This window comes from Molothrus aeneus, chromosome 5 (genome assembly GCF_037042795.1).
Source record: "Molothrus aeneus isolate 106 chromosome 5, BPBGC_Maene_1.0, whole genome shotgun sequence".
NCBI classification, from domain to species: domain Eukaryota; kingdom Metazoa; phylum Chordata; class Aves; order Passeriformes; family Icteridae; genus Molothrus; species Molothrus aeneus.
The window spans coordinates 58,086,162-58,113,513 of record NC_089650.1 but is presented as its reverse complement, the minus strand read 5'-3'; the positions used below and the strand labels follow the sequence as shown (position 1 = coordinate 58,113,513).

Here is a 27,352-nt window from a genome sequence, read left to right as displayed (position 1 = left end):
ACAAAAGTCTCAGTAAACAACTATATCATTTTAGGTTTTCTGGAAGGTACCAAGCATCAACCTAATTTATCACTTCATTTCAATTCATCTGTTTTGTATTCTGCCATTACTAGCTTGATGAATGAACTATGACAATAGGAGCACATCATCTGCAAGTGCCAGCTTTCTCTTGCAGTTACCCTTTTGACAGAGTCAAAGAGTGAACTACAGAAAACTTGACTAACTGGGCTTGTTCACTACATGCAGTGCAGAATGAAGTGTCATCATCTTTCCTTTGCCCAAGAAAGGGGGATCAGATAAACAGTGTTCATGTGCCTACCCACTCCCTACCTGGGAGCAGTAGGAACTAGAATAGCTGGGAAATTCCCTAACAATACTGCATTTCTCCACTGTATCATCTCATTTCCATACCCTTCAGACTGAAAACCAGCTCTACTAATATTGAAGTCCCCAATTACTTAAATACCATATAACACCATAGTTAGTCAGAAAATGAAAAATAATTTCTCTGTGTTCAAAGGTGTGCAAAAGTTAAATCCCAAAATAAGCACTGCATATGCTAGAATTCGTTCCATTTTACAAATTGCTCCAACAGACTAACCAAAAATCAGGGGTACTCAAATACAATACTGACATGCTCTTCACATTTTATCTCCAATTATCACCAAACATCAAAAACTCACTCTGTTCACTTGCTAACACAAATGATTCTGGTGTTCTTTCTGGGAGCGGGGGAGAGGAATCTTCACTAGCATCAGCATCTAAATCAAATATGATATTTAGATAAGTTAAAATACATAGATTTTACTCCTAGACTTTTAGCAGTTGATCTTTTTATATATGCAATAATCTTAAACTTGGTATAGTATCTAAAGCAAAAGAAAAATTTGCTCCAAGTATCATAAAACATTTTGGTTTACCACACTAACACTGTGGAGCAACTTCATCTACCAAGATTAACTTCACATTAAGGGCATAGGATCAGTTTGTGTGTTATGCAAGCAAGAAAACAAAAACACTTCCAGTCTAAATAATTTGGAGGGGGAAAAAAGCCCTCAGTAATTCAAATGAATACTTTTTGTTCATTCTTTCAGGTCTCAGTTTTGCTTACCAAGTCCATGTTGAGGCCCATTGGCTCCCACACCACAGTTAAACAGCCCAGTGCAAGGTTCACTAGGCCTAAGGGTAAACAGGAGCCAGAGGAGATGGCTACTGCTGGTGCCAGTACCACATCCTGTCCCCAGCCTGTTCCCTCTCACCTCCCAGGAGTGTACTAACAAAAGCCATTCTGGCAGCAAAAGCCCCTCTCTGACCTGCTAAGAAATTTGAAGTAGTAATTAAAGGTTTAAAACAATTTAAAGTAGCTGCTGCCATAAGAAATGTCATCTGACAACTGTACTGTGCACAGGATTCAAAAATACAAAGACACATGTTAACTAATAAAGCCATGAAGCTTGAGCTGCCAGCATCCCCAGCCGCTGCAGGGACAGAATTCCATCAAGTTCTACAAGCCATCGTCTTCCAAGTGACTTCTGAGACCTGCTCCATCTCAAGGTTACATACAGCACAAGAAAACCTTCATTAACAGAAAGGGCCTCTATAAAACTATCAAATAAAGTCACCCTAGATATGCAATAACTGAAAGTGAGTTTTTAGGGTTTTGTTTCTGTGTTGTTTCTGTTTTATTGTTCTCTTTGTTTTTTTCCTTTTACCTCAGGGTACAACTACTTTTCACTTCATTTGAATGAAAAAGAGGATTTAACTGTGTGGTAAGATCGTGCACGAAGCAGTTATGGTTAGGCAATCAGGGTGCTGCTAATTTCACAGACAAGTTTCACTGCTGATTGCAGCCACATTCCCAGCTTCAGACAGAGGAGTCCTGAGCCAGTGTGAAAATGAGAAAGCCACTGTAAACAGGGTTTAGGTCACTGGTGCAAAGCAATCTAACCCTATATTCTTGAGTCCCTGAGGAATTACAAGACCTGCAACCAGGATATAAAATGGGAAGTGTTCACTATTAAACAAATGGGGAAGAGATACACCCTTATTAACAAGAGATAAATGATAAGAAAAATTAATGTTAGAATTTTAATCAGTTCCTGTGAAATCATCAACATACCAGCAGCACAAGGGCTGTACTGTTATTTCAAGACGTTTCTGATACACAGTTACATGAAACAAATTCTAGAGTGACATTTCTCCAATTCTTTATCATATTTATGACATATCACTTATTTTATTTGCATGTTCTTACAGCATCTACATAATGAGATGCACAGAGAAATGATAATTTCCAAACAGTGACAAACAATGATTGCTCTGGGAAAGAAGAAAAAAATTCTGGCTAAAAAGAAAAATACAATAGCTTGCAAATCTATGAAACAAATCCAAGGAGAACTGCTTGTAAGGTTGAAGTAACTATGACAAAAGGACTTTGTCAGCTTTGCAGAGCATCTTTTAAGCCACACTGTTTAACATATACAGGTATGTGCGAGTATTGTCCTGTGTTTACACAATCTAAACCCAAATCTATAGATCTATAGGCACAGATCACAATATCTATAGATCTATATCAAGATCTACAGAAACAGATTGTTTTTAAGGCTGCAAAACAGTTCACATCTCTGGATATATGACTTTTGGTGAACATTCAGTTCACAAAGCCAATACTTTGAATTCAGCTGGTTCTGCATCTTGCATAACACACTGAGCCCTATTTCACTTCAGAAAATCATGAAGTCTGCACAGACTCCTGAGATGAGGCCATCACTGTCAGCAGCTCCAAGCACAGCAGTCTGAGCTGGATCCAGAGGTTCATGTTCTTCCTTCAGCTCCACAGCTTTACTTCTTGTTTTGTTGGGCTTTGCACAAGCAGTTGCCAAGGCCTAATCTCTTCTTCCCTGCTCTGTCCTCCATCTGCACTAAGTGTGCCAGCCTGACTGAAATCTGCACCTGCATGTTTTGGGACACTTTTGCCTTCAATAAATGATGTTCTAACTTGCAAACTTTCGCAAAAAAAAACCCTCAAAAAAGTAGTAAAAGATAAAAAGCCACTAAATAATTTTCAATGTGCTAATAAAGCATAACTTGGATTTTTAGATGAACAGCTGTATTAGCTTGTCACCCCCAGCCATGTACAGAAAAAGAGGAAAGCACAGCTAAATATTTACAACACTCTTAAAATGCAGGAGCCAAATCATGAGCAACTTTAAAGACCAATGCAGTGAATAAGGTTACATCTACATTTTTAGGAATGTACAGCACATCAACCAATAAGCATGAAATTGTTATGTATTTGCACAAGGCTGTTGAAAATGCTTTGACTAGTCAACCCTCAATTATTATAGACACTTCCATGAAATTGGGCATAGAGAAAAAATATGCACCAAATAATAACATAGAAACCTACAATTACATACAAACCTACAGGAATGCATTATAAATAAAGCATTAAACAAATGCTCACAATAAAGCTCACAGTACAGCTTTTGAAGCAGCTAATCATGGTCTGTAGTACTTTATACCAAAAATAGCTCACATGCAAACTGAAAGCTGTCAGGAAAAGAGCTGTGCCCTCTCTGAAGCCGCCATACTACACTGGATTAAATTTACATTTAGAAAATTGCATTGCAAAGAAATTTATGTTGTCCAACACTACAGATGCAGCTAGATAAAGAGCAGCACTTCTGAACCTCAGTGAAACCTACCTTTGCCATCTTCAGAACATGTTACAGCTGTTAAGTCTTGCCTAGCAATAGACATTGGCAATACTTTTCTGGCAGAAATGTTTTCAGTGTTAGTGGCAGCAGAGACCGTGGCACTTGCGGTTGACACGCTGGACGCGCTTTCGCTCGTGGCCCTGTCGAAGTCCAGCTCATCCGTGTCAGAATCATCTGCATGGAGAGGGTTAGTGAAACAGAGGGGTGCTCGAACACAAAGAGGAGTATGATCAATAGGATCACTGCAAGGATGCTCAGCTGGGCTGTTCGATACTAGAGAGAGAGTTTGAACACCGTGACACAAAGTATCTGAAGACAACTCTTCAGACACGGAGGTTCGCAGCGCATTTTCAGGCCCCTGTAGTGCCCACGTGGCGTGTCCCTTTTCTGTCAGAGGCAGACGGTCTGGTCTGGGTGGGGCATCAGACACCTGCTGACTCTGCAGACCTTCTGGTGAAGGTATTAAGGCTGTGTTAGACTGTGGCACGCTGTACTCCATACATGAGTTTTGAGAAGCATCTACAAATGAATCCCCTGAAATCTGTTCCTGTGGCTTAAAGCTCTTATCAATTACACAGGATGACACAGGCTTAATTTTAATTGCATGTCCCCTGTTCAACAGGGAGTTGCCATCAAAGCTTCGTGGTCCCTCCTGCAGAGGGACCTTCTTGATCTCAAAACTTAGGTTGCGCTCCAGCCTCTTCTCTGTGTGTTCGCTGGGTTCGTTCTTCCCTGAATGTTCTGTGGACTTATTGTAATTCTCGTTGAGGTCTGTTGAATGCTCTGATGAAACCATGTGCAAAACTGGCTTTGGGTGGTATCTGTCATTGTCCTGCCACACCGTAGTGACTGTTTGATAAGCTGATGGGGGAGATGGTGTTAGGATTGGTGGTACTGGCTGAGGCTCTGGAGGCTGCAAGATTTCTTCTTTAGCATCTCCTTCTACAAGGCAACTGCAAAACAACCAAGACACAATTCTCTAAACTTTCTGCATTTTGACAAGATTTCAGCTATCCATCCATCTGCCACTGCAGTAGTTAATGCTGTAACACCAATATCAAACTCCACACGGAGTTTCCATTGCACACAGAAAACGGTTATAGAATATGACTAGTGAGGTAGGCAGGAATTAAGTCAACATCCTCAAAATGTCTTTCAGAATATCACAAGGACATTCATTCAGGCCACAACTAATCCTCACTAATAGTTCAAAGATTGCTCACATCCTTTCCCAGAAGCATTCTGCAAAGACATTGTAAGACAGGCCCTCTTGTGGCAGCATTTCACTACATTTTTCCTTAAGTGGCTCTGAGAAACTTGACATATGGAATTCAAATTTCAGTAAAGCTAAGGAAGATTTCTTTAAAAAAAGAAAATCCTTACAGCCCACTTAACATTGAATATCTTCCTTCAATTTTATTTTTCTGTATATGCTCAAGAGGATTTTATTTTATGTTTGTGTATTTGATAGTCTTGGCTTAGTTGCAAACCAAATTTAGTCGACATGAGGTATATACAACATAAAAAATAATTTCAGTAGAATTTATGATCCAAATTATAGTGCATATTAGTGAAACCACAGCACTTATAACTGCAGTTCATCTCAAGCTACTTAGAAGGAGAAGTTCTTCAAGCATATTGGTCTGATTAGATGCAGAGTTGTTGACTACAAACATTTAGCACACCTGATGAAGGCATTTTTATAATTTCCATTCCTTTAAACATCCAGGATGAACTGGACAAGCTTAAGAGCTGGGCCCATGAGAACATCATCAGGTTCAACAAAGCCAACTGCAAGGTGCTGCACCTGGGTTGGAGCAACCCCCAGCATCCATCCAGACTGGGGGTTAAACAGCCTGGAGCAGCCTGTGGAGAAGGACAGGGGGGGCTGGTGGACAGAGGCTGGACATGACCCAGCAGCGTGCAGAAACCAACCCACAGTCCAAAAACCAACCATGTCCTGGGCTGCATCCAAAGCAGCATGGCCAGCACATGGAAGGAGGGAATTCTGCTCTGCCCCTGCTCTGCTCTCATGAGACCCTCCAGCATAAGGAGGACAAGGTTGCACAAGAACTCTGTCTACAAGACAAAGGACAGGCTCTCATTATTTGTCTGCATGCCACATAATGAGACAATCAAAGTACTACTTTGGCTCCTCTACTTCCAAATCATGCCTAAGAAGGACCCAGCAAGTGCAAACACTTGAGACTATCATGACATATAGGGAAAAACCCAAAACAAAAAAAGCCCAAAGACTGTTTCATAACTGAGTTTACTAGAGCACTAAAAGCACCTGACTTGGGACAGGCTACAGCATGTGTTTCATCATTGTGACTTTATTAACACCAAACTATAGCAGAATGGGTTGCAGAACTAAAATCTTTATACAAGGGATTCCATACTAAAGAGAACCATTTGGATTCTCAGTTTGTGAAAATCCAAACCCCTCAAGTACAGCAAGCTTCCCAGCTTCCAAATGATCTTCTACAAGTTCCTGTATCTTTGTATCTGGAAAACCCCAGGTCCTCTTGCAGTCCTGGGTGATTTTTTCCATTCTCTGCCTGACTCCTGTCACAAAGAGTTGGGCCTCAAATTCCTCCTCCCAGCACTTGTATATTGCTGCTTTTCTTACATTAAAACAGAAGAAATACAAAGCATGTCTAAGCAATTTAATTGAAGTAATTTGGGAATTCTTGCCTATAGTTGTTGAAAAATTAATAAGGTTGAGAATAAGGTGTTTGCCTGAATTAGTAAAGAAAAGACAGTAAGGTAAAAAAAAAAAGACAGTAAAGAAAGTAAAGATAAAACGGAGGGGCATTAATCTTGCTCCAATTTAATACACACTAAGGACAAGAGAATTCCCTCCTCTTGCATTTCTCTCCTCTCTTCCAAATAGGGAGGGAGACAGTGGGTACACTTGCACAAATATTTACACGCCCCCTTTTACCAGCAGTGGTGCTCATCTGTAATCTCCACTAAATCCTCCTACTGAAAATCACAGTTTTCCCTTATTGACCTGATTTTCCTGACCCAGAGTTATTAACAATCAGCAAAACTAATTCCTTCTCTGGCACAGACCTAATCTTATGCATTACAATAAGCTAAAGGAGCAAATTAGCATTCAACTAGATATAACAAGGATATAGGTCCACAATACCAGTCAAAATTCTTCACCAATTCAAAGGTTCTTCACCAATTACTGGTCAATACAATCACTCTACCCTTTGATCACTGGTAAACAGAGCCTCACAGCTATGCAAACAGTTCCCTTAGATGTATCTGTAGAACTGATGATAAAGGAAATGCTGCACAAATCAGCAGCCCAGAAGTTGATTAAACACCTTCCTCCTACACATCTCAACAGAACTACTACAATGTTCATCATTACATTTGAAGTTAAATGTCACTTCTTCATTTTTAGATGAGAGCTTACAGTGAAGACATGAGAAATTATTTGTCAAAATCATTCTTTGCCTTATTAATATTGAAGGGTATCTGTCCTCAGCAATTGAGATGCCCAAATAGCACCCTAATGTATTTTTTTCTCTTTAAATTCAGAAATAAATCCCAATAGGCAAGATTTTTTTCCATTTTACTGATATTTTTAATACTACTATTTCACACGTTCTGCATTGCAAATAATGATTCTGTTCATTTCCACGCAGCAGAAATATTAGGACATGAAGACATTCAGAAGATCTCTGTTTGGCACTAGTTTTTTCTAGAAGTCTTGTGAATCTTGGGCATTCTGGGCTGCAGCATAATGCTGTCTTTGGGCATGTCCTTCACCAGCTGTGCTCCACAGACATTTCTGCCCCCAGAGGCAGAAAATTATCTGCTACTAATACTCAAAAACAACAGGAGAAGTAAGACCAGATTGGTTTAAAGTACCAGGAAACTCACAGAAAGCTCATGAAGGAGCTATTGAGACAGAAAAGAGTCAGTGAAGCAAAGAAAGCCAGGCCATTCAAGTAAGAGAAGTAAGCTTCCCTGTACTATACCTTTAAATAAACACATAGGGTTGAAAACCTCATGGTGTGATAAAAAAATAGAAAGCTTTGTCATGACTCAGCCTTCAAGTGCCTCTTCAGATCCAAAAGCTCCTGATAATCTTGGAATGCCACTACCTTGGCACTGCCTCATTTACAGCTGGAAATGGAATTCCCCTGGGTGATTATGGCAGCTTTTTCATACACTCCCATTGCCACACAGCTGATGCAGCGCCCCAGTGCCTTCTCAGGTGTCAGGTAAACCATGAATTAGGCAAGAACACCTTTTTGCAATTATTTCTCATAGTAACAATTACACAAAATTTGTCAAAAGTACTATAACTTGTCCGGAAAAAAAACCTTCCCACAGCTTTCAACCAAAAATGTGTACAAGAAAAACAAGCCATTTATTGCTTTCTGCAATTCATTATAAATTTTTAGAATGTTTTAAAATCTAATCCATTCTACTCCTGATGGAAAAGAGCTACATTACTGCAACTGCACACAATAGGTTCAGATTTAAGTGAAACTTGGCCAGTGTTGAAAAGAAAAAAAGCCTTAAGTAATCCATGATTATTCTATGCAGCATACTGTAGGGTATTTCAAATAAAAGAGAGTGATGCCAAGGTCATGGAATGCAGCTGATATGAACAACCAAAAATAGATACCAAGCTCTACATCCTCCCTCATAATTAAAATAGGAAAATTAAACTCAACGTAAGCAGGCTGAAGCTAGACAACCACATTATTCTACTTTAGCATTAAATCACTGCCATCCACATGAAAGAAAAGCAACAGTCCAGGTAAGTGAAGCTGCTGCAAAAGTACTACAAAAATTAAAATAAAAGTACAATGAATTAATAAAAACAACCAGCTGGTGAATTTATTTCTTAAAATTTACTTTCTGAGGCTTTTTGGTTTTTTAATTGTGGCATACGTGTTAGAGACAGTTAACTAAGAATATCCATCAATGAGTTTTATCTTAGCTTTGTAGGAGATAGAGATGGTTTTCAGGGCTTGAAATGAAATAGAGTAATACATAACCCTGGAAATGTATTTACTATCATTGGACTGAAGTCTGAACAGAATCTGATGAGAAGTTAAAATGCTACAGTATTTTACCCTTCCACCTTCAGACAGCAGCACATTGCTCTTCATTGCACTGCATACAAAAAAGCTGTTAAATCATCTTTGCTTTTTATGAGTTTATGTCTAAGTCTATGCTTTGATTTCAAACTGCATTTGAACTTGAAAATAAAGAAATTTTTGTAACCAAGTCTGGCTAAAATAAATCACCTCTTTTCCCCAGTACTTTAGAATCAACTACTAAGCACACAAATATTTCACAGACTAATACTGAAAGGCATTAAGGTGCTCCCTCTGAATTCTGACACATCAATCACCTAAAATCAAGTACTGTCTAAACTTAAACGTAAACTTAAAACTTAAGTTTTTTGCAGTCTCTTATATAACAAAGTTAAACCTTCCTTATGCCCTCTTCCTACCTTAACCTGAAAATAATTAAAACACGGCTAACAAAGACTTTCCATCCCCCAGGTCCTCTAAAGAGAGGTGACTTCCACAAGAAGTGATCATCAACTGCCAAGCAATTTCTAGGATAAGGTGCTGGTGTATGCACTAATGAGTTGTTCTTGTTTACCTCTGTAATAATCAAGGAGTAATATTAGAATATTTTTTATGTTGACATCAAACAGAGAGAGACATTAGGCTAAATGATAACACTCACATAATGTACAGCAAGTGGAATTACACTAAAGCACTACAAGGGGATAAAAGCTTGGAAGGCAATACAATTCCAAACCTCTGCAAAACAAGCCCAGCTAGATGCTTCATGGTGACCTAATAAAATACCAATTTAATACCAAAATAATTACAATATCCTAAAGATACTCCAAACTTCCAAGAAGACAGAAAAGCAGCCTAGAAAGTATCACTCCTTCCCCAATACATGCCCAGGCCAAAGCAAGTACTAAAAGGATTAATTACAACTCTGAGTAAGCTTCCTCCCACTCATGGTAAAAGTCTGTAGTGACATCTCATCCTCAGCACAGACAAGAGCTACAGGATACAAGCTGCACTTTCAGAAGAAGAGATCCTGAAGTCTAAAGAAGATCCTGAGATGTTTTCATTAGACCACTACAAAGAGAACAAGAGAGAGTGAGAAAGCCACCTTCACAGACAAATCCTGCCATGACCTGCATGGTTAGCCAGTGCAAAGGGCTGCAGAGGAGATGCCACCATCTCATCCAGCAGATTTGGGGCTGTCAGAAAACAACTAACAGGTATCACAGACTTTACTGTCTAAGCAAACATGGCTTAGTCAGTAACAATATGGAAAACAAGCATCCTGAGGCCTAGAATAAAATCCCATTTTTTTCCTGCTCACTCAGGATCACCTCAGGCAAGTTCACCTGAAACCAAGCTTACCCAAAGTACTCTGCACTATCAGTCCCTAGAGCCCTTCTTGCTTTAGAAAAAGCACATGTTCAACCTTCCATTTAAAAAATGCAGCTTGGTTTACTAAATATACATTATAAAGGCATTTACAACATAGGTTATAAAGAATGTAAAAGCCTTATTTCTTTTCAAAAATAGTAGCTTTAGCAACTCACTTGTAACTTCTTCAGAGACAGTGCATGTAAAACTCAAGTACACATTTGGCTGGCAACCTAAAAATGTTTTCCTGTACATATGGGGATTAAATTAAAATGTTTCACTGACTCTGCTCTCCCATCCTCCCCAGGAAAAGGATGTTAATATATGCCAAAACATCCACAATACACAAAACCTGGCTCTATGTCCTGAGTCAGGCTGTAGATTTGTAAAATTACCCCCCACATCCAGAATAAAACATGCTCATTAGGGGGTATTTTGAGCAGATGTGACTAATAGCAAATGAAGTCTTTCCTCAGAAGCATCTTCCAGGAGGAGTTTAATTAATTGTTTTTCAAAAATAGTCTCCATTTTAGAAAGACAACAGCTTTGCTAAAAGCTTCCATTTATTCACCTCTAAGAAATCAATCTGCCTGCCACTGCTGGCAGATGGGAAAGTATGATTTCATGGAAACAGGCCCAAAAAACCCCAGGCCTTGAGGAGAGATTAAAAGATTTTAACTTAATGCAGCAAGTAAAGAACAATGCAGTGCAGATAAGACAGATGTGTGCTTAAACATGAATTACATGAATTTTACATATGGTAATATTATATTAATATATAAAAATGATAAAAACTAAGGTTCACCTAAGATTATTTCAAGGAACACTAGTAAGGAAATCATCTATTGGACCAAAATCATATTTCTAAGCTCAGTGATGAAGTTTCAAGAGCTTGGAACTCATCATGAACACAGGTTAACACTCCTCTGTCATCATCTTAATCTACATCATTGAATACAGTCCCATTACCATCAATCCAAATAAGGTAAAAAATATATTGCCTACATAGCACCAACCTATCACTTGTTTGTAAAAGGCCCTAACCTACTTCCATCTCTTTCTTTATTTTAAAGGAATTATACTTTACTTCTGCCTAAATATTATCCAAGAATATCACCTGGCTGGTGGTTTCTTATGTCATTCAACAACTTTAGGAAACCCAAGTGCTGCCCTTGTATCTGTTTTAACACAGGCCAGATCACCTGCCAAAGGCCAAAGGCCACTGTAAGCTGCTACAAACCAGCTGGGGGACTTGGGCACCCTGTTCAGGAGATCTGCTTCTTTAGCTGTCTTAACACTTGGGTTGAGCACCTGTTTTAGGGTGATGAATCTGTTGGTTCAGATTTCATTTTGGCTTCTGCAAAGCTATGCCTAAGCATTTTAAAAGCTAGAGAAGATTTTCCTCTGCTGAATGAAAGGATTCGTGAGACCAACTCTTCTCAATAATAACAGCATTTGGTTGTCATACTCTAGTCAAAAGCAGTATTTGTCTGAGATTTTTCTAGAATAAATGGGTATGTGTCATTATGGTTTTGTCTCCAAAAAGGAGGATTCAGTCATTATTTGAGGTTATTTGAAGTTTGTTTTGCTACTATCACCTAGCAGAATTAAAACATAAGTAGATGTAACATATCTGACTAGTAAACATGTCTGTTTACAGATAATCATTGCAAGGTTGGTATATTTAAACACAGACTTCACAAAAATATTGTAGCTTATATTTAGAGTCAATTATAAGACTTCTATTTGCATTATGTATATTTCTATTTATAAACACAACATATTAATCTTTAGTTTTTATGCTATCAGTAGCTTTATTCTATTTTTTATTTATCTTTCAGCCTAAAATAGTAGAGGATCACAGTTAAGTACCTGCGGGTCCGTGGAGGCTTTGGTGGAGGAGAATCCTGTTTCTCAGCATCTGAAGAACTGACAGCATTTTCTGTATTATTTTCATCCTGATTAAAAGAAAAAAGGATATTTTTACTCATGGCTGTAAAGCTGATACATAGAATATTTGAACTGTGAGGTCCAAAGATCTGTAATGACACTTGGCAGTAATATATAACATTATGATCTATTTTTGGCTGCCATATGGAGATCACTTCGAAAACTCTCTTCTAAATGTACAAAATTATTTTTCACCTTGTGTATCCAACTTCAAATTTTTCTGACTGAAGATTTTGGTCTGTTTGCCATTGAACAATCCACTAGAGAAAATACTCAAAAGCTGATCTTTCTTTAGTAGTGAGCAAGCTCTCAGACACCCTCCCAATTATTCACTTGAATAATTAAATGAATAATTGGAAAATAAAGCATTTATTTTCCAGTCAGTCTAGTTATTTTCACTTGTACAATCACTCCAATGAAGATAAGAATAATCTACAGTGTTGTGAGAAAATGAGAAAGATCTTAACCCCTTGTTTCCTAATGCATTGATCTAGAACACTTCCAAATAACCTCCCATTTGTGTACAAGAAAGTTTAATTTACTCAGCAAAGAATGAAGATTTTAATTTCCATTTAGGACCATTAATATAAAATATTTTTTATATGTGCAGGTATTTAGACTTACATGTATATACATGTAAAATACTGCTGTGTGTTAACCCTGGCAGGCAGCTAAACCCCACGAGAGTCACTCTCTCTCTCTCATTGCTCCACTCCACCCCTGGAGGGGAAAGAGGAACAGCAGGAAAACTTGGGGGTCAAGACAAAATTGTTCAGCAGGCAAAGGAGAAGTGGGAGAAGATAAAAAGAAATCACAGAAGCAATGCCAAAGCAATCACTCATAACCTTCCACAGGTGGGCCTTTGCCAGTTCCTGACTGTGCAAACACTGCTCAGCAAGAGCTGCAGCAAACAACCAGCACTGTTTAGCTGCAAACAACCAGCACTGGTTTCACCACAGATCTAAAACACACCACCCCAAGAGTGGCCATGAACTTTATTTAACTACAGCCCAGCCCCTAGGCAAAAATAAGGAAAAAACCATATATGATTAAAAATCAAAGCAGAACATGCAACAGTCTAAAGCTGACATCCTATTTCCAAAGATGTGCCACAGCCAAAGACCCAACAAAACCAAGGAGGACCTTAGTGTTATCTTAACTTTAATGCTCATTTTACCTAAAGGCTGTTCTTGCAGAGGTTCCCTTTTAAAAAGCAATCTTTAAAAAGAACAATATCCCAAATGGGTGTAATACATTTCAAAGGCCAATACCACGTTCAGGCAATAGGGTCTGCTCTGCCAGCCTGCTGCTGAGACTGGTGATAGGGATTGACCTCCCTCAGTCTTACAGAACAAAAGGCAATTCCCTGTTAATTTTCTGCTTCAGATGTGATAGTTGCATTTGAATTCAGTGAGCAATTTTTGCTTTGGAAGATAAACTACAAGTTGCCTCAACAGTTAACTACCTTCACTTAAATTCAGATTAATTAGTTAAATGTTTTTAGCTTCCATTACTTGTCTTAAAAGTTACCATACTGCTGCTGGCTACTGTGAAGAGTCTATTATCAAATTCTATTCCTCAGTGTACTAAGTGGAGCTTTACCTGTGCAGAAAAAAATGAACTATTTTGATCTTTCTTACTGTTTTTCCCTAAATGCCCCCATTAAGTTGCTGTCAAATATAATATTGCACAAGTACTCCAGCAGAAACACCCTATTGTTCCTTAATGAATGGATGGTGTTAGCCCTTTCAGGGAAATTGCACAGGGAGTTCATTGTCCTGCTGACCACTAGCTCAAGCTATCAGGGTTTTTTGGAGTAAGATTCAATTAGCAGATAAAAGCCACTCACATTTAAATGAACACCACTGAAGCTCCCACTGCAGTCAATCAAGGTTGTTTGGTTTCATACAATCATAGAACAGTTTCTGTAGGAAGGGACCTTCAAAGGCCATTTAATCCACACCTTCCTGCAATGATCAGGGACATCTTTAAAAAGATCAAGTTACTCAGAGCCCTGTCCAAGCTGGCCTTGGCTGCTGGCAGGAATGCCAGGATGGGGCATCTGCAGCCTCTCTGGGCAACCTGTTCCAGTGTTTCATCATCCTCATCACAAAACATTTCTTCTTTCCATCTAGTCTGAATGTACTGTCTGAATTGAAAACCATGATGCTTTGTCCTCCTGCAACAGGCCCTGCTAAAAACCCTGTCCCCATCTCTCTCATGAGCTCCTGGAAGTACTGCAAGGCCACAGTGAGGTCACCCTGGAGCCTTCTTTTCTCCAGGCTGAGCCACCACAACTCCCTCAATCTTCTAAGGAGACCTGCTCATCCCTGTGCTCCTCTCTGTGTCCCTCCTGGGGACTCACTCCAACGGGTCCCTCCTGTGCTGGGGACCCCAGTGCTGGCAGCACAACCCAAGGTGGGGTCTCAGGCATGGAGCAGAGGGGCAGATTCACCTCCTCTCACCTGCTTTGGAAGCAACTAATGACTGAGGAAAAATATGAATGCGAGTTGTTTTGGGGTTTTTAAATTAGTATGTCTACAGTGGTTTGCATCCAGATTTGGGGTCCCCAGCACTGGAAACATTACCATGGGCCATGAACATCCAACCCCTCCATCAGCTTCTCTCAAAAATTTTGGTGCCAAAGATGCTGAGGCTCCCAGTATTCCACAATAAACTCTGTTTCCTGCTCAATGGTTGTGCCATGTTCCTCCCTGCTTCCCCCAGTGGTGCAATGCAAACTCTGAATCTCTCCCTTATGTATTTGTTACTATGGATAGCACTGAGTGCATTGGTATTGTACTAAAAAGGCTCCCCTTACTCAGAAGTATTAACAACCAAAGCTAGAAATGAATGCATCCTAAACAACTGCATCCCGAGCACAGAGTGGGCTGCTGGCCTTGCTTCAGCACTGCAGCCCATCCCAGTTTCACAAGGCAGAAAGATGCTAGAAAGAGAGAGACTCCACAAGAGTTCCTCCCCCTCACCACCAACCTCTCCATCCTACAACAGAGCAGAAAAGTCTCCCAGTTCAGCTCCACTAGCACAGAAGTTTTCAGGAACACATTTCTTATTTATGCACTCATTTTTCTAAAGGGTATTGGCAAGGGAAAGGGTGTGCCTGTTGGCTCTAGACTAACTTGTCCAGAAAACAAACCAGCAGCTGCATCCCTGTCCTTCTATGTTTGTAAAGTAAAGTGTTTGTGAACAGAATGTTTCCTGAGATATGCTTTTCTCACAGGCAGAAGAAAAAGCTTATTAGAGAAGCTAACATATGTCAAAGCTTTTTTAAACTCCACATATACACTAACAAGCTGTTTCTAGTTGAGACAGGCAGAAGTAGCTGAAAGGGCGCTGCTATTTTTGTTACTGGTAACAAAATATATGTATAAGCCCTAAAAAAATGTATATAAACTCAAATGTCCAAGGCACATGCACAACCACAGAGTTTACAAAAGCAATTCCTTGAAAAAGAACCATTTAAACTCCCAAACAAAACCCAACAAGAAAATCTGCACACACAAAATGATACTTTTAAATTTAACACCAGAAAAGCCAGTGGTTACCCAATTTTGTACACAGGGAAGGCTTCAGACAGAGAGGTGTTGAAAGTTTCACTTGTGCATCAGGTTCAGCTCCAGATCCATTCACTGTTTTAGTTACATTGAATGAAGAACAAGAATGATTACAGGATTTACTGTCACCAAAAAAAAAGAGGCACTTTGCTACTTTCCTTAATTAGCTCCATGGATTGATGTTTCTGTGAAGGCTTTGTTTACTTTTAGAGAAGTCATTCCCTGTCACTTGTTCTCAATTCTGTGTTACAAGAATAGGGAATAACCAGTATTTTGAGTATTTCTCACCCTTGAGTGACACCAACTCACAGATTTCCCTGTCATATACATCAAACTAAGTGAATAGGCAAACATGCAGAAAAACCAGCACGGAGCAGAAAGGAGGGAGCTCGGCTCTGAAAGCGAATACAGGGTATCTCACTGGGATGACTGCATCTGTGGAGAGGAGCAGATGGTGGTATTAAGAAAAAGCCTTCCACAGCCTTCCTAAGCACAGCTTATCAACATCAGTCAGCACTCCCTTGCTTCTCCAGACAGATGTTGCATTCTCAGGCAGAGCACAATTTTTAAAAGTATCAGCTTAGACAAATCAGGACAACACACGTAGCTCACAGGGGTTATCATACAGAATCATGTTTTAAAAATGGATTTACAAATGTGCAGTTCACTAAGTGTTCAGTGTAGCACCCTGCTTTCTCACAGAGGACAACTACCCTACTGTCTCACTGCACTGTCTTCTCAGTGTAACATGGGTAAAGAAAAAAACAGGATCTTTCCCCAACCTTTGTGTCTATTTGCATCAAATGCTCAACAGTTCATGAGCTCCCTTGGAGTTGCTCCCCTGAGGAAGCAGCTACTGAGATCAAGTGCAACTGCTCATAGTTAGCAATTTCTAGGTATTCTGTTAAACTGCAGATATACAGACGAGTGCATACCTACCTATGAAAGACTACATTAATAATTGACAAGGCCATAAACTCAAATACTTTGTGTAGATTGCCCCTGGCCTACTAAAATGCAGAGTAACTCGTGTTCCTGCAGTAATGCAGAGAAACAAGGATTTCCCACTGTCTAAGGTAACCCAAACTGTGCTATCACCTCCCTAGGGGGGTCTTTCCTCCACCTGCTTCCACCACTGGCTCAGTCACCAAACTGCTGGCACTAACTTCAGGCAAATAGAGGAACTCAGTCTTAGACTGAGATTTCACACACACTGACTACAATTCAAAACCTTTTTCCCAGGAATTGCAATGTATCACTTTCTTTTGGAAACTCACTGTGGAAATATTTAATGTCATTCAGAACCTTTCTGTACTAGTAAAATACTGGCAAATTTACTGCAAAGATTCCTCCAGAAGTAATCTCATGTTTTCCCTTAAAAGGAATTGAGGCATTCCTTTTGCCCTTTTTATAAAGCAGCATGGGAATCACTGAGCATCAGTAGATAAAAAGAGAAATACTTCAGATTGAAATGATACACTCAAGTGACTCAGATTAAATAAAACATTCCAACAGAGACAACGAGATCAATGTCTCTGAAGAAATACATGATTTTTTAGAAGGCTGCAATGACAAAAAATATCCTTCCAAGCTGCCAAACACCAAAGAGAATATGAACAGCACAGACTTTTCACTTACAGTTTCTAAACCATTAATGTTTCAAATAACAACATTCTTCTTAGAGCATCCAATTCCTCCGTGACTTCTACAAGTGCAGTCAACCACCACAACAGAACTCTGTTACTTTTACAGCACAAAATGCAAGAGACACTGAGAGCACCAGCACTGCCAGATTTTGGAGAAAGTGATTACTAACACAAGCTTCTACTCATGGATAAGGGCAAAGCAAGGACTTGCAGTACCCTAACATGCTTGGTACTGTCAAGAGAAAAAATTCAAAGAAACATTTCTGAATTGAGAGTGAGCTTGGTTGTCTTTTAACCAACTTTCTTTTTCTGCCTTCCAAACACAACATCCAACTTGATGAAATTCCATATGATTCAGACTTTCCAAGACAGCTACAATTCACAGATCCAGTTCACTTCAGCTCATGAGGAACCTTCTCAAATAACTCATAAAATATTTAACTGATACAAATCTGACTGATACCTTATCAGATGACCAAGACTAATGATTTCACATATCTTTCAAAGCTTCCAAACACAACATCAAGTGTAATATTTTCACAGCAGTACTAACAAAGCCAGTGATGGTGAGAAGCACAGCTATTGACTTGAAATACATGACAATATGACCAAGAATTTCAGTGAGAAGGGCTTCAGTCCAGGACTCTGTTCCAATTTAATTGTTTGGTAACTGGAAAGTACTACTAAGTAGGGGAAGGTAATAGTTCTGATTATCAAATTTAGCATCTGAATTCTTTCCTTGTCACAAAAAAATGGCTCCTGAGCAGCAATTCTTCACCCTGAAATTTGGCTGCTTGGGGTACTGTTGAAATTACTGGTGTCTGAGCAGAGCTTTCCTTATTTCAATTCATTTAAATACTTAGTGCTCTGTCAAACATTTGCAGCTCTACACATTCACAACAGGTATAACTACATGGTATACATTTCCTACATTAAAGCACATCATGTATTTTTGACATGGTTTGGGATCTATCAAATTCTGATGGAAATTCTAACCCTATCCTAAGTCTCTGTTCAAGCCCTGCATGCCTTGCTGCTGACTTTTTACAGTATTGTTTCCAGCAGGGCAAAGCTGGCAAGTTCCCAGGAACACACGTTTGGGATTGTGTCTGAGCTACTTCCCCATGAATGCTGCCCCTCAGTGCCAATCAGATTAACCTTTTACTGGGATTTTACTGGGATGTTGCTGGCAAGCCCTGCTCACAGAGCCTCTGGAACTCAACCCATTTCAACACTGCTGGAAATGAGAACAGCAAGAGGGAAACAAACCATGAAATGGACCCTACGGAGCACTCCAGCTCTTCACAGCATTATCAAAACAGAATAGCTGACATTTCCTCTTCAGCCCAGGAGCATCTCCTACTTAACTAATAGTATTATAGCCAAAGTAGGCACATGTATTTTTTGGAATTTTTTGGAATTATTTTTCACTGGGCATAATAAAAACCGTTCACATATTGAAGATTTCATAGCTGCTGTAGCATCTGCAGGCAGAGTAACATACATGAAGGAGCCTTAGAATACTACATTGTATTTAATAAAGTTACTTGAAAAATTCCTGCCTCAGATTTAGTTTTTTAACCAGAATATATCCCAGAATGGTTGTTTGTTTTTTTAAAAGAAAGCAAAATAGAAAACTTCTGGGGAAAATCAGACATTATATACAACAGATGCCACATTCCTGAACGAAAAAAAGGAGCTTTGTCAGAATATCAAAGTGATGTCTCAAGTGAGCTTCAAAGTTTTGAGAAAATATTTAACTGGATATGTGAAGTTTCCCTTATAAATCCTGAACAGAAGCTAAGCCTACATCAGTTAATTCATTCAAAGCAATTTTTGTAATAAATGGACAGTAGCAAATTTAAGTACCAAACTTTTAGATACAGAAATTCTCCACCTATGAGACTTGGTTCCCCTCAAGCTTTCTGCAGAATTATTCAAGTAACAAAAGGCAGAAGCATCATTTCCAACACAAAGCAGGCTATGCCTAGTCAGACAAAGATTGACTTGGCCCTGCTTCCAGCAGTGACTGAAGGGAACTTCAGGGAAGAATAAGATCAGAGCAGGCATACTGGGATCCTTCCCTAGAATGTTTTCCAACAGATTGCAGCTCTGGAATTTGACAGGTCAGAGGTCAGTGAAACTCATGGAAGATTCCAAGATGGTGAGATATTCACCCCAAAGATACAGGCTTTCAGCTGCAAGGAGCTCTGCAGCTTCATGTTGCATTTTTTAGACAAATGTCACTTTTTTATTAAGTCTTTCAGGTCTCACTGGTATTCCTTAGAAAAAGTTAAGAGTAATCAGCTTTCTGTGGTTAGTCAGCCTCTGCTGTATTTAACCTCAGCCATTTTTTTCTCCATCTCAGTCTGGCTGTTCTTTAGATTGAGCCTTCCAACACCTTTGATCCTTGTCCAGTTGTTTAATGTTCAAATTCTGCAACATATTTTTGAGATAAGCAGACTTGACATGCAGTCAGTAGTCCAACTGCAAGTACCCACACAAGGACATTACATTCTCTGCTCTTACCAGTTTCCAAGTAACTGCTAAAATTCAATTTCCTTTACAACTTGTTGATCATAAACCAAGATCATATCCAAGCAAAACTCAAAACTCAAACTCCATCACTGCCTTTTCAGAGCTGGGATTCATCCCTCTCTCACCCCCATATACATTACCTATCCATTTCCTACTTGGTCTTGTTTTATTAGTCAGCAGATCTCTCAAGCTGTGCTAAAGACAGCACTTGCCTTTGTTACAGAGTACCACCATAATCTGCCACAGCTTTACTCATCTTCTGGAATATGCAAGTCATTTAATGTATATATAGCAATAGGAGTAAGTTAATAAGAGACATTTTTCATCCTATATAAGAGCACAGACACAGGTCAGATTTAAGGCAAATAACCAGAAGATACAGTAGACTGATCTACCTATTATTTTATAATCAAAACTCAAGTACTTAGAAATCACTTCTGTACAAAGCTAATCAATCTGCATATTCCAAACCCTGCCATGCTCATTTCTCAGGAAAAAAAAATAAAAATCACACATCAGCTTAATCAAACCTGTAACAAATAAAAATAGCCAGCCCTATCCATACTTCCATACTGCATTTAGTCAACAAGCTCCTTGTCATGACTGAAGACCTCATAAGTACTGCATGAACCATATAAATGCTCAGGGGTTAGCAGAAGGGTGGATACATTTAATCCAAGAACTGAAAACATTCTATACTTCCTAGAAAGCACATATAGGATAGCTAGATCCCTAAAATAAATAGGATGCTTATTAATAAAAGCATTTTTAAAATTGCTTCCAGATATTTCAGAGTCCTGGAGATACCACTCATACTCCCTCTAGAGAGCTATGGAATCTACACCAATTAGGGACAGAAAATCACTGAATAAACAAAACACAATCCAGGGACAAAGGGTGGTACAGAGTTCTGGACTGTGGGAGAGAAAGAATATATTAATCCAAAAGCCATTTTTCACACAGTGCCCAGCAGCAGCCGAGAAAACATATCTAAACAAAAAAAAAAGAGAACAAACATATAGGGCATATGAAATTTAAAGGGGAAGGATAGAAAGACAGAAAAATCCTCAAATACTGTAAATACCAATGAAGAATATTTTTTCCACTTCCTTCTCCTTTGTTAAAAGGATAGAGCATGCAGCTCTCTGACAAAAGCATTTTAAACTTTTATTTCTCTCCCCTAACCTATTTCAATGCAAGCAGTACTTTAAAAAACCATGAGAGCTTAATAAGATCACACCATTGAACACTAAAAACAACTTCACAGGAGAATTATCATCAGAAGCTAACAGCTACATATGGGAAAGACACCTACCACTCCATCTGCAATCTTCCAGTCTGCACAACTTTCGTATTTTTGCAGTTGCTTTTCAAACAGTTGTGCTATGGCTCGATGGACAAGCTCATACTGCTCCTGTAAGGTACCAGATAAAAATTAATGCACAAGATCTTCTCAAAGAATAGCAATATATTATCACATTTATTTAAAAAAACCTATACCTTTGTTTGCACTGCAGAATGCCTCTGTGTCCTCATTTCCTGGATTAAATTAAATACATTGAATTCTTCAGGTATTTTCTGAAATACAGAAGCAAGTTGATTACAATAACATAACTGTCAAAACAACAATATAAAAGCTGTTAAACACAAAAAAGTCTAACTTTTATAGGTAAAGTTAATCTGTTCTCTCCACACTGCAACTATTAAATTTTTTTTCAAAGCAACTTCAAATTTACCTTTGATTTAGATCAGATGAGAGCATTTCAAGCATTTTTGAAATGAAATAACCAATGCCATGAATATGGCACTGCAATATTAACAATGCTTCATAATCTAAAAATCCCAGAATGAAGATACCCCTTTATATTTTAGCTGCATGATAAATCAGAGAGACTGAGAAAGTTAAATTTAAAAATCAATTTATACTGAAATCTATTTTTTTTAATTAGAATTTTATAGAGACCTATTTAGATAAAAACTTCCTGTCAAAGACAGTAAGTTCATACTAAAGCATGAGTGCAATGAAACTAAACATCCAACCTGTAAAGAGTTCCAGAATGTCCTAAACATTTCCCTATTTTTGAACACTTTGAAGCTCAATCAATCCCTGTTATGAAATTACAGAATGTCATAAAACTTCTTTTAGGATTCCTTACCCCAGCTTTAAGCAAATTCCATGTATAATCTATGGCACAGATGGCTCCTGTTCTTCCACACCCTGCACTATAACATAAAAAGATAAGTGTTAGATATTATTTAAATTTGAGAAAAAAACCACTATAAGCCTCAAGTCCAAAATTTAAAAAAAAAAATCCAAATCCTTCAACTATCATTTTAATTTCACTCAGCCTGACACTATAGTGTCTTAAAAATGAAATTAGCAGTGCAAAATGCAGCATTGAATTTTTTAATGCAGGTTTTCATTGCCATTTGGAACTGCAGTCACGAAAGATGATTCAGAGCTGACAATTTTATTGTCTCTTCCTTTTGTCACACTATTCCCAGCTACTACTGCATCATCAGGTGTGGTCTTCTCCAAGTTTAATGATAAGTGATGTAAAATGGCAGAACAGAAGACATTGAAAGACTTGCCACATTATTCTGATTTAGTATCACATCCATATTTTTTCCTCTTTAGCTGAAAACATAAATCTGAAAGTTTAAGAATGACAGCAAACTATCTTATTTATTTTTCCTAATTGTATGAATTCCTCTGTTTTACACATGCAGAGTTATAATTCATGCATATTTATTACATTATAATTACACTGCTGTAAAGAATCAACATTCAGAATTATATTGACATTCAAAAAGAACAGGACAAAGTGAATAGATTCCAGTGCTAAGTCAGTTTATGTTTTTAGACTTCACTGAAGAGCGACAACTCAAAAAAAGGATACAGCCCTAAGAGAATAACGAAGCTCTAAGGACTTAATAACTCCCATGAATTTAACATGTCCTGGCTTATCAATCTGAATTCCATTTTTCCTGACATAACACATGAACCTTTGTTCATTTAAAAAGCATTAAAAACAATAGGCAAGATTTTCAGATAAATTGTCAGAAAGTGTCAATGTAGCAAAACATTTTCATAGCAATTCAGTCTCAACAGTTCTGGTAGCCAAATTTTAGGTCAAGGATCAAACTCTTGTTTAGAAGCAAAGACTTCCCAACTGGAAACTACAACCTGCTCATTCAAGATCTTTTCTGTCATATTAGAGCACAGACAGAGTTCTTAGTGGTGCTATGTAGTCTCTCCTATTGAGAATGGAGCCTTTACTCTCAAGCTGATTTGCAGTGATCTTCAAAGTCTGTTTTGTCCTCACAAGGATTTATGTCTTAAGAACCTCAAAACAGGTCCCCTTTCAAAGGCTCATTCTTTTCTGATTGATATTCTGTCTTAAACTGAAGTAAAAGCAAAATTTCACTATGACATCAGTTTTAAGAAAATGAAGCCTGGATGATTTGGAATTAAATTTTGTCATGAGAATTTTTCAATGAAAATAAATAACTCAATTTGGACTCAAAACTAAAACTAGTGCATCCTATAAAAAAAGTCTAGACTTCAAAAAATGAAAATGCTTAAAATGAAAAGATAAATCCATTTGATACCTGCAGTGTATGCAAATAGGAACATCTTCATGTTCCTGGTATTCCCTCATCAAGCTGATCATGTCCAGAATAGAATCAAAAGACGAAGGGACATCGTGGTCAGGCCAGTTAACATAATGAAACTGATAGACACTACGAGTCTCCTAAGGGGGAGCAGGGAGAAAGAGAACACACATTTCAGTTTGTACCAGAGTAGCTCTATGAACCTTTGCTTTGACAAGTAATTGACTGGATTAAAAACCACAACCACTACAAAAAAGAAAAGAGAAATTCTGAAACCATATTTGAAGTGCTGCTAATGCATAAGATGCCCTATGGGACAGTTCAGAAGCCCCTCTCTATTATATGGGTAAAGGACCAACAATGCTGCACCATATGAAAAGGCTCTATGTCCTTACAGCTAGAACTTGGAAATGGAGAAAGAATCTTTCATCTTTCTATTTGTACTTCAGTAACTTTCATTGAGGGAAAAAAATGGAGGCAAAGGTGTTGTTTTGTCACACTACAAAATAAAGAGTGTGCACATGTGCACAGGCTATCAGAGGGAAATTAAGAAAACAACAGAAATAATCGAGACCATACCTAAATATGGATCACACTTGCACTTTATTCTAGCAGCAGGAGCTACAATAGTACTAAGACAAGGTAAGAAGCAGGCTTTAGAACAGCTCAGTTACTCAGCTCCCTGAATCCCTGAAAATCCTCCCTTTCATCACTATCCAAAGCATCTGCAGCAAGCAGCAGAACCAGCAGCTAGTTCTACTGCACCTTCCCATGCTGGGGTTCACCTCTGGGTTCCAGTATCCTCCTCAAAGTAATGTACTGGAGAGCATGAAGGTTTTGAACCACATTATAGTCTAGAGGTTTCAAGACCTACACTACCTTCTGTTTCATTTTGTGAGAAGCAACATAGCAGGCCTTTTGAGCATGGAAATTTATCTATTTTTGATGCTTGACTTTTCCCAGCTCTCTGAAAACACCACAGCTAGCTAAAAAAAGAGAAAACACAGCCTAAGAAAGCACAAATTTAAAAATCGACATGATTATGTAAAATCAAGGTCATCAGTAAAAAGGAAGAGTTACACCTATCTATTAAATTTCACTTAATTACTTTTAAAAACACTATTGATTTTTCACATAAGCAGAGTAGTCAGGGGAAAAAAAAGATTTGTTTTATATAGGAAAATCAAACATTTAAAAGAACCTTTATAGCCCTTTTTCTCTACTGCCACTTACATACTAAACAACCAAAGTTCTTGAAAATAATCAAGTTTCAGTCAAACTGATTTTCCTTCTAGAAACTAAAGTAACTCTGTAGATTTATGGGAATTTTAAATCCTTTTGCATAGCTTCCTTTTGTATGATAATCCACTGCAAATGCTACAGAAGTGACAAAATACATAATTATTCTGGAAAACCTGTAAGTAAACTTAAAAGGATATTACTTTATACCACAAACACACTTTTCCTCCCCAGTGCAAGGCTATGCTTAGAATACTTCAAAGAAAGATGAAAAGTCTGCAGTTAATTTTACAGGAATCCTCAAGCAAATTGGCTACATAAATCTGAAGAAAAACCACTTTATCAGATGCACAGATCAAATATCAACACATCTTGTTAACCCTTTCAGTTAAATTGCTCCTCACAGGAACAAGCTTGTTTCCTTGCTAAGATCAAAAGCTCAGCACAAGCTGTAACTTTTTGTTGCTGCTCAGTTTTTAAGCAGTACACAGGCTTCTAACTGGGACAGAACTCCCCAGAGACAACAGCCAAACATCATTTGCATGTGTAGTACAGGCAAGCAAAATCTACATCAGCCACAGTCTCTGGTCTAACTGGTTCATACAATATTTGGGTATTAAAAGGAAGGCAGGTTCTGCTTTGGGGTTTTTGGTATCCAGTTCTGTTTTGAAATGCACCACTTCAAACAATGCCACAAACCCCCATTATTACACAGAATTTCTGTTATCTAAACTGTCTCACAGCCCAGTCAGTTATGAGCACTAACAGAAACTGATTAAGTTCATGCATTCCCAGCAAATACTGCAGACAAAAATTATTCCCCAAAATCACTCCCCTCATGATTAAGCAGCTCTCATAACTGCTGTGGTATCTGTTGTTGAAATGGAACAAAACTTTGATAAAGAAAACATAACCACAAATGAGACTAACCTGTAATAAATCATTTATTAATGCTGATTGCCAATTAAAATGACAGGTATTCTGTAAAATAGACTATCATACTTTGTGTTTTTACAGGAGGGCTCTACAGTTTTTATTTACTGGTAGCTGTTTTTCAGTCAAATGAAGTCTAACACTTGACATTTGACATCTGACATTTCAGTGTAAGTTTACAAGAAAAGCTTAATCCATTTGGGTAAACAAGAACATAGAAAAGGCAAAGAGTTTCACTATTTCTCCTTTATATACTAAGATTTTAACATCTCTTCCAAACTTTATCATTTACATCCATAATCAGCACCTAAAAAAGTGAAGATACTTTCACGAGTTTCTGACATTGTATCATTTTGGAGACTTTTGAACAATCATTGAAGGTGAGACCAGAAGTGACTGTGTACTTACATTTTGAAATTCAAGTAATAATGTTCTAATGAAATAATCTGTTCTTGCTTGCTCAGCTTCCTAAACATGAGAAAACAATAATGCATTGGAAAAAAAAAATTAAAAATCAATATGCAACACACAGGGCATAACTAAAATATCAAACTTGAAACTCAGGGTTTTTTTTTTTTAAATTTATTGGTTTTGTATTTATGATTTCCTCAAGAGAGGGGCAATCAAAACACAGATTAATATACCAGCAAGTCAGCTTGCTGCACAGGATGTGCAAAATGGGTTACTTTTACTTAAAAGTGTGAGTTTTGAAACTGTCTGTTCCAAAGTCATCAATGAGCCACATAAGAATATTTCTAAGTACCTCTTTTGCTTTACTTCTCCATACTTTTAATTTACAGATTGCCTTTCACAGCCATCCCTCTATAACACTTTTGCTGTATCAACTTCAGCCTCTTACCACTCTATCCTGTGAGGTCTCCTTTTATTTTTTTCCTTTTCCATTGTTTTCAATTAAGGGTGCATCTAAAAGAATCACTAATTATCTTGGTTGTGGCCAAAAAAATCTAGCTTCTAGCTCACAGAATTTTCAAATCTTCCTTTGGAATACCAAGCAAAGTTTATACTGCAGAAATCAAACAATATTATTGTAGTTTAAATATCAGTAACATCAGAATTTGAAGCCTTTAAAAACTTTGCACTGCAGCTTCCCACAGAGAATTTAGGAGACTGAATATATGCTTTAATGTGTTTCTATCTCCTCCTGGGAATTTACCATTTCCCATCAACAACTGCAACACTGCAGGTTTTAAAGCTATGCAGCCCACATACACCAGAGTACCCAAAGGTAATAGATTCTGCTGTAGCTAAGGCAATTACAGCAAACACACAAACCCCTTTCCCCAGTATCCCAAGGAACAGGGCAAAAAGCAGCCAAATTTGAATCAATTTACCCTAGGAAAAGGTTACTCAGAATCTTAATAGACTAAAATCTGCAAGTATGTATTTTCCTGACAAGATGAATCAAAGTGTACTTAATTCTTGTTAGACTATTTCAAAGTAGTATTAATAGCTGAATAAGCAAGCATGAAAACTCTTTCTGAACACCTAAAAACATGTCATGATAATTAACTTAATAAAAATAACCTGTTCCAGTGGTACTTCAGCTCACTCAGAACACACAAGTCGTATCACACAAAACAACTGCACAAGATTTTGATTTTTTGTCTGGTGCAGACATTCAAGCAGCATATAAAGCTCAAGAAATAATACATAAAAACATACAAGAGCAA

General features: G+C 38.1%; 1 protein-coding gene across 3 annotated transcripts in view; it reads right to left on the bottom strand.

Annotated features, from left to right (window-relative positions):
- The window catches only part of PTPN12 (protein tyrosine phosphatase non-receptor type 12), a 69,557-nt gene that overhangs the window by 4,265 nt on the left and 37,940 nt on the right, over window positions 1–27,352 (bottom strand). For 2 of the 3 annotated variants that reach the window (XM_066550888.1, XM_066550886.1), the window contains exons 7-14: window positions 26,070–26,129; window positions 23,487–23,629; window positions 22,031–22,097; window positions 21,375–21,452; window positions 21,190–21,288; window positions 12,038–12,123; window positions 3,708–4,672; window positions 684–761 (exon numbers count right to left, since the gene is read on the bottom strand). In XM_066550888.1, coding sequence (XP_066406985.1) covers window positions 684–761; window positions 3,708–4,672; window positions 12,038–12,123; window positions 21,190–21,288; window positions 21,375–21,452; window positions 22,031–22,097; window positions 23,487–23,629; window positions 26,070–26,129 — 1,576 coding nt within the window. The remainder of the gene's footprint in view (window positions 1–683; window positions 762–3,707; window positions 4,673–12,037; window positions 12,124–21,189; window positions 21,289–21,374; window positions 21,453–22,030; window positions 22,098–23,486; window positions 23,630–26,069; window positions 26,130–27,352) is intronic. The other variant, XM_066550887.1, reaches the window with a different exon arrangement.